The sequence below is a fragment of the Zalophus californianus genome, chromosome 10, assembly GCF_009762305.2.
Source record: "Zalophus californianus isolate mZalCal1 chromosome 10, mZalCal1.pri.v2, whole genome shotgun sequence".
Taxonomy (NCBI): Eukaryota; Metazoa; Chordata; class Mammalia; order Carnivora; family Otariidae; genus Zalophus; species Zalophus californianus.
This window is the reverse complement of record NC_045604.1, coordinates 96,329,948-96,341,148: the sequence shown is the minus strand read 5'-3', so window position 1 is coordinate 96,341,148 and position 11,201 is coordinate 96,329,948. Positions and strand designations below refer to the sequence as shown.

The 11,201-nt window shown below is 46.0% G+C and overlaps 1 protein-coding gene across 4 annotated transcripts; it reads left to right on the top strand.

Annotated features, from left to right (window-relative positions):
* The first annotated feature begins 546 nt into the window (after positions 1 to 546).
* On the top strand, positions 547 to 10,987 carry TMEM219 (transmembrane protein 219). 4 transcript variants are annotated; one of them, XM_027614188.1, is made up of 6 exons: positions 547 to 692; positions 1,724 to 1,922; positions 2,007 to 2,196; positions 7,805 to 8,034; positions 9,477 to 9,646; positions 10,871 to 10,974. In XM_027614188.1, the coding sequence occupies exons 2-5, from the start codon at positions 1,758 to 1,760 to the stop codon at positions 9,612 to 9,614; spliced, it is 723 nt and encodes a 240-aa protein (XP_027469989.1). In that variant the 5' UTR covers positions 547 to 692; positions 1,724 to 1,757; the 3' UTR covers positions 9,615 to 9,646; positions 10,871 to 10,974. The 4 variants fall into 4 exon arrangements, with proteins under 4 accessions (XP_027469989.1, XP_027469988.1, XP_027469990.1 ...); XM_027614187.1 differs by having other exon boundaries at positions 1,721 to 1,922; XM_027614189.2 differs by lacking the exon at positions 9,477 to 9,646 and having other exon boundaries at positions 1,721 to 1,922; positions 10,871 to 10,987.
* Positions 10,988 to 11,201: the final 214 nt, after the last annotated feature.

Below are 11,201 nucleotides of genomic sequence, written 5' to 3'. Positions count from 1 at the left end.
GGCTTGTGCAGAGGCAGGCACAAAGTTAGGATTTGAACCCCGGGTTCTTGGCTCCATGCGTCCTGCTATTTCAGGTTAAGGGGGACTTCGGTGTTCTCATCTCTAAAATACGGGCAGAAATGAAACGAGATGGTCTCTCTTGAGCAGTCTGGCAGCTGGAGGAGCCTATGCATTAAGGACTCGCTAAAACCAGGGGCCAAGACGTTCGGCCTGCAGAGAACAACAGAACCCAAAGAGTGCGGAAGGTCAGAATCTCAGGGCTGGAGTCCCGCCCCCGGGCGGACCCCAAACTCAGATCCGGAACCTGGGCGCGGCCGGGCTGTGCGATTGGCGCGGGAGGGGGACGAGCAACAGAAAAACGCCTGCGACGCGATTCTCGTTGAAACGCCCCACAGTGTCTCCGGAGTGGGGCTTTACAGTTCTAACAACGTCCCCACAATCAGCTCCTTTGCCTTCTCTCCCTCTTACTCACCTACCGCGGAGTACTTTCTTCTCCGTTGCCCCTTCACTGTGTTCCTTCTTGGTACGCCCCCAGCCGGCCGGGGAGGGGCCGGGCTGTTGCCCGCGTAGACACCGCGCATGCGAATCCCCACCGTGTGGGTGGGGGTTGGTGGGGGGAGCACGGACCCCGCCCCTTCGCTGCTCCACGCGTGACGTCGCGGGGGGCGCCGGCCTCCGCCCGGCTCCGAGCGGTGAGGGGGAGCGGCAGGCGGACCAGACGCCGCAGGACCGGGAAGGGATGTTGCGGGTGTTGAGTTCCTGCAGGAGGGGCTTTGCGGGGGGAGGGGAGGCCCAGGGGCACCGCCAGCCGCAGAACTCGGGCTCTGCCCTCCCCCCTCGTGCTTTCTCCCCCTTTCCAGATGTGCCGGGACGGGAGGCAGGGCAGGGACTGGGCATCTGTGACACCTGCATTTCCCTGGAGCCCCCCTTCTCTCCCCACCCCGTATGTTTATCCCGTCTTCCAGAGGTTCCTTTTCATCGGGCTGTCGCTTCTCCCTTGGGAGAAGGAACTCTACCTGGGAGCAGAAGACGGGTTTCAGACCTTGGCCCTGCCACGCCTCTGTGAAAGTCCCCGAACCTCAGTTTCCACCACAGGATTTATTGCCTTCCTTCACCTGGTTTTAAAGATCAGTATGAAACAGTGAAATGGAAAGGAAATGGACATTGTTGAGTTCCTGCAGGGCCGAGTGCTATGCAAAACTGCTTTCTCTGTCACATTTTAGTCCTCATTATTTGGCATTCTTTCACGGATCCGTAAGCTCCCAAAGGTTAACCGATTTTCCTCACATAGCCAGTGAGTAGCAGAGGAGGATACAGATTGAACCGTTTTTGCTCCAGAGTGGAGTTCTTTTCATCAGACACTTCCTTTGTCTAGGCTATCGGATGGAACCATTCTTCAGCCAAACCCTAGCCCCAGAACAGCTGCTTCCTGAATTTCTCCCCTTAAGAATTCTCCTTTTGGGTTCCTCTTTCCAGCACAGTGTGCTCTGCTTCGCTTCTGCCTTGATTACTTCAGAAATGAAATGCAGCAAACATTTATTGAGTGGTGCATGGGGATGAACACTTGCCCTGGATTCTTGTTCTGGCTCTGCAGCTAACTGGTTGTGTGGCCTTGGGCAAGTCCCTTGTCTTTTCAGTGCTTTAACTTCCCTTTGAATAAAATGGGTAAGTGCCTTCTGACCGGCAGGCTCTTGTCCAGTTCTTCCTTCCTGTCCTCCAGCAGGCTCTCCGTGGAGGCCCAGACCCCTCTCCTCTCCATGGGCAGCTGCCAGGCAGGGCACAACCTGCATCTCTGTCTGGCCCACCACCCACCTCTGGTCTGTGCCACTTTGATCCTGCTGCTTCTTGGGCTTTCAGGCCTGGGCCTTGGCAGCTTCCTCCTCACCCACAGGACTGGCTTGCGCAGCCCTGACATCCCTCAGGTGAGTACCTTCTTCATCCTTTTCACACAGGCCTGCTCATGCTGCTAATCCCTCACCTCTCTCCCACCTTTCTTTTGCACACAGGACTGGGTCTCTTTCTTGAGATCTTTTGGCCAGCTGACCCTGTGCCCCGTGAATGGGACAGTCACAGGGAAGTGGCGTGGGCCTCAAGTCGTGGGCTTACTGACCACCTTGAACTTCGGACATGGTCCAGACAGGAACAAGACACAGACATTCCAAGCCATGGTCCAGGCTAGTCAGATGGGATTGAAAGGTGAGATCAAGGAGGACTGTGGGTTGGGCATCAGAACACTTAGGGATGGGTTCTGTCTCTGACCTCCCCAGCCTGGTTACCTTGGGCATATCCCAAGGCCTTAGTCACTTCTGCTGTAGTAAGGACTAGATACATTCAGTGAACACAGTGACACTATGTGGGTTCCCTCTAAGTGTTTTCTGTTTTCCCTTCCAGCTCTGAGGTTCTTTGAGTCTATCCTTGGAGATGTGACGAGATGGGGTAGATTTGACCTAATGTTCTTTCTTACCACTCTTCATCCCTATTGCTTTCTCCTCTTAGAGGCACCTTCTTTTTCCTCAGGGATATTCAAGCATGTCCTCTTCAATTAAGCAAGTGTCCTGAGTGTCTGCTCTGTTCTTACCACAGCTCCATGTGCTATGGAGGATACAGAAAAAATTAGACATCATCCATTCCCACAGAGCTTAAAGTCTTTTGGGGAAATGATGGGGGGAGGGGAGGGAGTCAGTGGGTGCCACTGATTCCTGCGTGAGATTTGGCCTCAGTTTCCTTGTCTGAAATTGGGGAGATGAAAAGGGAGGAGAGAAAGGTGGAACTTTCTGCCTTCTGAGGTCCTTTCCGAGTCTAAGATTCCCTTGTGAATTTCGTGTGTGTGTGTGGCGGGGGGAGGTCTCTGATGTCCAGGTGTACATGTGTGTGGTCAAAGAATGAGAGTAAAGGAAGGTGTCTGATATATACAGACTTGAGATAATTTTTCCTGCTTTTTATTTTGTAAACATATGTACATCAGCTTTATTAATATATGATCATATAACATAAAATTCACACATTTTTAAAATTGAAAAAATTTTTTTTAAGATTTTATTTATTTGAGAGAAAGAGTGAGTGAGTGAGAGAGAGAGCACATGAGGAGGGGGGAGGGAGAAGCAGGCTCCCCACTGAGCAGGGGGCCCGATGTGGGGCTCAATCTCAGGACCCTGAGATCATGACCTGAGCCAAAGGCAGACGCTCAACCGACTGAGCCACCCAGGCGCCCCAAAATTCACACATTTAAAATGTGCAATTCAGTGGCTTTACGTATCATCACAAAAGTGTGCAACTATCACCACAATCAATTTTAGAGCATTTCATTACCTCAAAAGAAATCCTGTACCCATTAGCTGTCGCTCCCCTTTTCCTCCTAACCTCCCAGACCCAGGCAACTATATACCTTTCTTTTTCTGTAGATTTGCTCATTCTGAACATTTCATACAATGTGTGCTCTTTTGTGACTGGCTTCTTTCAATCAGTATGTTTTCAAGGTTCATCCATCATAGCACGTATCAGTACTTTGTGTTTCTATTGCTGAATAACTCATTGTATGGATATTCCACATCTTATTTATCCATTCATCAGTTGTTTGACATTTGGATTATTTCTACTTTTTGACTATTATGAACAATGCTGCTGTCAACATTCGCATGCAAGATTTTGTGTGATCATACATTTTCATTTCTCCTGGGGGAAATGAAATACCTAGAAGTGGAATTGCTGGGTCATATTGTAACTCTGTGTTTAATCTTTGGAGGAACTGTGAGACCATTTTCCAAAGTGGCCGCACCATTTTGCTTCCCCCCAGCAGTGTGTGAGTTCCAGTTTCTCCATGTCCTTGCCAACACTTGTTATTATCTTTTTTTTATTCTAGCCATCCTAGTCATTGGGAAGTAGTATCTCACTGTGGTTCTGATTGGCATGGTTAATGATACGGAGCATTTTTTTATGCACTCCTTGGTCATTTGTCGATCTTCTTTCAAGAAATGTATATTCAGAGTTTTGCCTTTTAAAAAAAATTGGATAATTTGCCTTTTAATTATTGAGTTATATGAGTTCTTTATATTTTCTAAATACAAGCCTCTTATCTGATGTATGATTTGCAAATATTTTCTCCCATTCTCTGGGTTGTCTTTTCAGTTTATTGATGGTGGTTTTTTTTTTTTTAAGATTTTATTTATTTGAGAGAGAGAGAGAGAGCATGAGCAGGGGGAGGGGCAGAGGGAGAAGCAGACTCCCCACTGAGCAGGGAGCCCAATGCAGGACTCGAGCCCAGGACCCTAGGGTCATGACCTGAGCCTGAGGCAGACACTTAACCGACTGAGCCACCCGGGCGCCCCAAGTGTTTGTTTTTTCTTTAGTTGCTTATGCTTTTAGTAAGCAAGCTTTGCCTAACTCAACCTCATGAAGATTTACCCCTATATTTTCTACAAAAATTTTATAGTTTTAACTCTTACATTTAGCTCTATGATTCATTTTGAGTTAATTTTTGTGAATGGTGTGAGGATGGGGTCCAACTTCATTCTTTTGCAAGTGGGCATCCAGTTGTCCCAGCATGTTTTGTTGAAAAGACTGTTCTTTCCCTTTGAATAGTCTTGGCAGCCTTATTGAAAATCAATTGACCATGGATGTATATATAGGTTTATTTCTGGACTCTCAGTTCTATTCCATTGATTTATGTGTCTGTCCTTATGGTAGCACCACACTCTTAATTACTGCAGCTTTGTATTAATTTGAAATCAGAAAATATGAGTCCTCCAACTTTGTTCTCTTTTTAGAAATTATTTTGCTTATTCCAGATCCCTTTAATTACCGTATGGATTTTAGGATCAGCTTCTCAAGTTCTGCTTCTGCAAACAAGCGCTGTTCTTTTTATGATGGTCAGCAACAGAATAATATCATCAATGATTATTTTGAACAAAATAAAAAATAATCCACCTATGATTGCATCATCTAAGCAATAATTACTGAGCACCTACTATGTACCAAGCTTGGGGAATATAGAGATGTGTAAGACATGGGTCCTCACCTCAAGCTGCTTACAGTCTAGCAAGGATACAGATGTGAACAGAAGTAAATACCTTTCAGTGTGTAAAGTAGCACACAAGGTACAGTGGGAATACTCAGGAGTCTGTCAAACAGGGTTAGTGAGGAGGCTTTTCCAAGGATTCAGTGCCTGAGCTGAGGCTTGAGGGAGGTTTAGGAGTGTGCTCTTCCAGCCAGAGGGACAAGCATATGGAAAGGCATGCAGATGGGGACCATAATGGCATGTTTGAGAACTTCAAGGGGTTCAGTTTGACTGGGTGCAGGGGAGGGAGTGTTGAATCAGTGGCAAGAGATGTGTTTGAGGAAGCAGACAGAATCTTCTGGAGGGTCTTGTGTGCCAAGCCCAGGTAGTTGAACTTTATCTAGTACGTTGGGCAAACTCAAAATTTTTGTCAGGAAAATAGCAAGGTTTTGTTGTTGTTGTTGTTGTATTTTTTTTAAAGATTTTATTTATTTATTTGACAGAGACAGCGAGAGCAGGAACACAAGCAGGGGGAGTGGGAGAGGGAGAAGCAGGCTTCCCGCAGAGCAGGGAGCCCGATGTGGGGCTCGATCCCAGGACCCTGGGATCATGACCTGAGCCGAAGGCAGACGCTTAACGACGGAGCCACCCAGGCGCCCTGTTGTTGTTGTTGTTTTAAAAAGATCACACTCTGCTGGCTGACTGCCTGGTGAAAGTGTGTCCAATGGCAGGAAGAGCAGGTAGGAGGTGGTTGCAATAGAGGGATGATGAGGACACCCTAGCTAAGACAATGCCGTTGAAGAAGGGAACTAATCTGAGAGAGAGATTGGCAGTGGATTGACAGGACATGGTGACTGTTTCAGTCTGGGGAACAGAGAGAATCGGGGTGGTTCTCTTAGACAGTTTTGCATGTGCATTTCTTAGTTGTCATTATGATATATATATATATATATATATACACACACACATCCATCCTGGTTTGTATTTCTCTTTTTTCACTTATGACATCATTTTTTTTTTATTTCTGCCTGGCCTGAACGTTATTATTTTAATGGATGTAAGGTGATCCATTAAGTGCTTGGGCCATCATTTGTAATGCTTTTCCTAGTGTTAAACATCTCCATTGCTTCCTTTTTTTTTTTTTATGAAGTCACAATAAACAATAAACACAATAAACAATAAACACAATATACTTGGCATCTTTCTTTTGAATCCTTTCCTTACGATGAGTTTCTATAAGTGGTATTATTGAGTCAAAGGGTATGGACCTTTTTTTAATAGACGAATTAGTTTTGTTGTGGATTTGTACCACAAAGAAGTATACAAAGCGCATGTAGAAATCCATCCCACCTCCCCTGCAGTGTCCACAGTTTGATGGGCATCTTCTCAGTCACAATCTGTACCCATTTAAAATTGTAACAGAGCTACATCGTCTTCTAAAAGGTGTCACTCATTGAGAGTGCCCATTTCCCCACATCTTCAGCAACTCTTGTTATCAGTCTTTTTAATTTTTACCAATTTAATGAGCAAAGAAATTGCCTGATTGTTTTCATTTACTTTCTTCTGATTGTTAGTGAGGTTGAACATCTTGTTAGGTTTATTTGGCCATTTTCATGCCTCTATGAATTTCCTGTTCGTATACTTTGCTCATTTGTCTTTTAAGTTGCTTGTTTTATCTTCTTGATTTTTAGAAGGTCCTCATATATTCTGGATTGTTAACCTTTTTGCCGATTAAATACAGGCATTTTGGGGCACCTGGGTGGCTCAGTCTGTTAAGCATCCAACTCTTGGTTTCAGCTCAGGTCAGGATCTCATGGGTTATGAGATCAAGTCCCATGGGTTCCTCGCTCAGAGGGGAGTCGGCTTAAAGAGTTTCTCCTGTGGGCGCCTGGGTGGCTCAGATGGTTAAGCGTCTGCCTTTGGCTCAGGTCATGATCCCAGGGTCCTGGGATTGAGTCCCGCATCAGGCTCCTTGCTCAGCAGGGAGTCTGCTTCTCCCTCTCCCCCTGCTTGTTCTCTCTCTCTCGTGCGCAAATGAATAAATAAAATCTTTAAAAAAAAAAAAGAGTCTCTCCTGCTGTCCCTCCCCCCAATAAATAAATCTTTACAAAAAATGGATATTTTCATCCATTCTGTTACTTTTTTTTTTTTAAGTTATCTTTCATCATAGAGAAGCCTTCAACTGTTACAAGGTTAACTTTATTGCTCTCACCCTTTACTCAGGCTTATAGGTCTTGTGTCTTTTTTAGGAAGGCCTTCCCCACTTTAAACTTAAAAAATATTCTTCTGTATTTTCTTTGGGTGTTGCTTTGTTTAATTTGTTTGTATAGGTCTCTAACACATCTGGACTTTATTTTGTAGTGTGAGATGAGTCTAACTTTTTTTTTCCCCCCGAATGGAAATTGTCCCAAGGCCATTGACTAAATACACCATCCTTTCCCTGCTAATTTGAAATGGGGTGTGAACCTTTTTGTGGATTTTGGTACCTAGTAGGGACTGCTTTCTTAAAAAGGACAGGCTCGTTTATACAGACTGACACTGGCAATGTGTACAGTTTCACTGCAACTTTGTGAGTATTGGCATGATTGTTTTATTGATTGTAAGCAAACTTAATTTTTTGTTTATATTGGTACACAGTTATTGTCATTTCTCAATGACACAGTGATAGTATATAGAGTACTTTATTGAATAGACTCAATGCCAAAACAGCTGTTACTGAAGGAAGCCTTAGAAATGAATGGAAGTCTGAAGATGAATGGCTTCCACCCCACCCTCCATCTTCTTCCACTGCCTATCCTTTGCCTCTCATAGGATCTTCTGCAAGAGAGCCGGTCCTCATTACTGCCAGGGTGACCACAGAAAGGACCCCAGGAACCTGCCTGTATTTTAGTGCTGCTCCAGGAATCCTGCCCTCCAGCCAGCCACCCCTCTCCTGCTCAGAGGAGGGAGCAGGAAATGCCACCTTGAGTACTGAGATGGCTGAGGAGTGTATCAGGGTCTGGAGCCACGAAGGCCTTGTGCTCACCAAGTTGCTCACCTCGGTAAGAGCCTCAGGTTGTTGGGGTTTCATAGTCTGCCATGCTGAATGCTCTGCCTTGAAGGCTGCTGGGGGCAGTTCTACCTAGGAGAAAAGCCACAGGCTCTATAATTCTGCCTCAGAGGCTGTGTGACCTTGACCAAGCATCTGAGCTTCTCTGAGCCTCAGCTTCCTCATCTGTAAAATGGAAAACATGATACTATCTCCTGATGCCAACAAATAAAGATGAATGAGAGTGAATGTCAGGTGCCCAGTACAATGCCTGCTACATAATAGAGATTGGGTGAGTGACAGCTATTACTATTAATGATTGTCTTTACACAGAATAAAATAGGATCTCCACCTTAAAGGAATGCAGAAGCTGTAATAAGAGGCAGAATGGGCTAATCGCTATCATAGAGGTGTGAGCAAAGTGTTATTCAAACACAGAGTAAGGAGCAATTAACCCTAACTTGAACATTTATGGAGAGTGCTTCACAGAGAAGGTGGCATTTAAGAAAGAGAATTGTGTACAGTAGTTTATAATGTACAAAGTGCTTTCAGGTTCACTATCTCATTTGATCTTAAAATAGCCTTTTGAGGTAGCTGTTATTATCCCATTTTACAGATGAGGAAACAGGCTTAGAGAGAGGGAGTGAATTGCCCAAGGCCACACAACTGGTTAAGTGGCAGACCCAGGATTTCAACCTATGCCTTCTGACTGCAGTCCCAGGCTTTGTCTGCCCTTTCAGGGTGACCCTTGAAGAGGAGGAAGATGTGGGCAGAGAATGCAATAGAGGGGGTTCAGGAGAGGGGAAACACATTCCAGGCAAAAGGACAAGCACGAGCACGGGCCTGGAGATTGAAGTGTTCAGCCTTCGAGGGCACTCCATGAGGAGGGGCTTAGGAATGACTGAGGGGGAGAGGCAGGGGCCTGATTGTGAGGCACCGCGACTTGAGGCTAAAACACTACGACTTGATACTGCAGGCCATGGGGGCCGTTGGTGCTGGGTGAGAGAGACTGAGTAGAGGAGACAGACCAGTTAGAGGTTAGAGTTAGGAGGCTGCTGTGTGCTTTTCTCTCACATTTGCAAAGACCCTGGCAAGGAGCATCCCCTGGGAGCTTAGAATCAGAGAAAATACTGGTTTCCAGACCGGGCCTGCTTGAGTACATTTAAAATGTGGGCAGTAGTGAATTTCCCATCTAATGGAGACATTATGGGGGTTCACTTCTGTGGCTGGGCAAGAAAGCAGTTCGTAGACCATTGAGACAATTAGCTTGTATAGAAATTACATTTTCCCACATTTTCCCTTTGGTTGCTCCCTGGATGTAGAGAGCCCTCTCCCCTCATGGGGGCTTCTCTCTATAGCTCTTGGCCCCAGGGATAAGATTTCTTCCCAGAGGAAGATTCTCCACCCTCCTTCCCTCTCATTCATTCCTCCTTCCCTCCCTTTGCCCATCCTTAGGAGGAGCTGGCTCTGTGTGGCTCCAGACTGTTTGTTTTGGGCTCCTTCCTGCTTCTCTTCTGTGGCCTTCTCTGCTGTCTCACTGCTCTGTGCTTCCACCCACGCCGGGAGTCCCACTGGTCTAGAACCCGGCTCTGAGGGCACTGGCCTAGTTCCCATCTTGTTCTCAGGTAAGGTTCTTCGCCCCAGTCCTGTGGGAATAGGGGGTGGGGTGGAGGTGGCAGTTATAACTGAGACAGACTCATTCCTAAACAATATGGTTTGGTTTTACGTATTTTTGCACTTTACGTAGATGGAATCATACATATTCTTGTGTGACTGACTTCTTGCCGTTAACATTCTGATTTTAAGATTCATCCATAGCTGTAGTTCGCTTTTTGGCAACAGTGGTGAGTTAACAGGGTTCGCATTTGATGATGCATCCTGGATATGAATTTTGTTTGCCTTGCTTTTGTCCTGAAATTCTGATACCCAGTTTTATGATGCAAATTTTGTAAAACTCACCTTGAACAGCGCAAAAGGATTGATGATGCGCATTTACTAGGCACATAGTACGTGCCCAAGCATTTTACATACACTTTCCCTTTTCCATCAGCCTTCACTGCATTTAGAAAAAGTTGATTTTGCTAATAGCAAAGTAGTGTGAGGAACACACCTCACAAAGGTGGCAGTGGGCGGGGAACATATTGGCTAACTAGTCCATGTGTCCGCTCATTAAGGAAAAAAATATTTCTGTAAAAAAGTCTCACTCTGTGAGGAGGAGGTCATATAATTTGAGAGTTATCTGTTGTGCACCCAGCTCTTAAACTGTTCTCAGCTTCAATGACTAGCTGCTGTACCCTAGGAGATAGCCATGGGAGAAGTTGAAACAGCCCAAGCCCAGGGAAGGGCTCTGTCCAGAGGAACTGGATGCTCAAGATCAGCTTTGCTTATTTTGCTCAGGGCTAGGCTCCACCTACTTGGGATAGGAGATGGTGGAACCCTCCTAGCTTTTCTTAGATCTGAGTGGACTGGGAAATGAAGGCTTTCTGGCTCCTAGCAGATCCTAGGGTCCTGAAGCCACCCACCCAGTTGGGATGAGTGCTTGTACCCACTTCCTCTGCTCCTTCCTCACTCTTTTGCAGCCATCCCAGAGCTTCCCCCAACAGCCCTCTGATCTGCCCTGTTTTTTTGGTTTTTAATTTTACTTATTTGAGAGAGTGAGCGAGAGAGCATGAGCAGGGGGAGGAGCAGAGGCAGAGGGAGAAGCAGACTCCCCGCTGGGCAGGGAGCCTGACAACGTGGGGCTCGATCCCAGCACTCCAGGATCATGACCTGAGCTGAAGGCAGACATTTAACAGAATGAGCCACCCAAGCGCCCCTCTGCCCATGTTTTTAATCTTCTTTTTCTCCAGGTGTGAATCAACTTCTCCAGACTTTGTTCTAAGTTGGAAGAAATGTTTCAAAAAATGGAGAGCTGGAATGTGGGGGAAAATAAAAGGCTTTTTTGCCCAGTGTTGCCCAGAGTGTTTATTGGGGATTGGGTTGAGGTGGGAATTTCAGGGTAGACAGGTTTGGGGGACTTTTCCATGTTGACTCTTCAGTTAGGGCGTGGATTACTACAGCTCTATCCTCTATTGTGACTTGCCTTTGGAAAACACCTGGTTTTGATCGCAGCTCTGGCACCTTATGTCTTGTTTTCTTCTATGAAAGAAAATCGATAGTTCCAACTAGTTGAGAGAACCA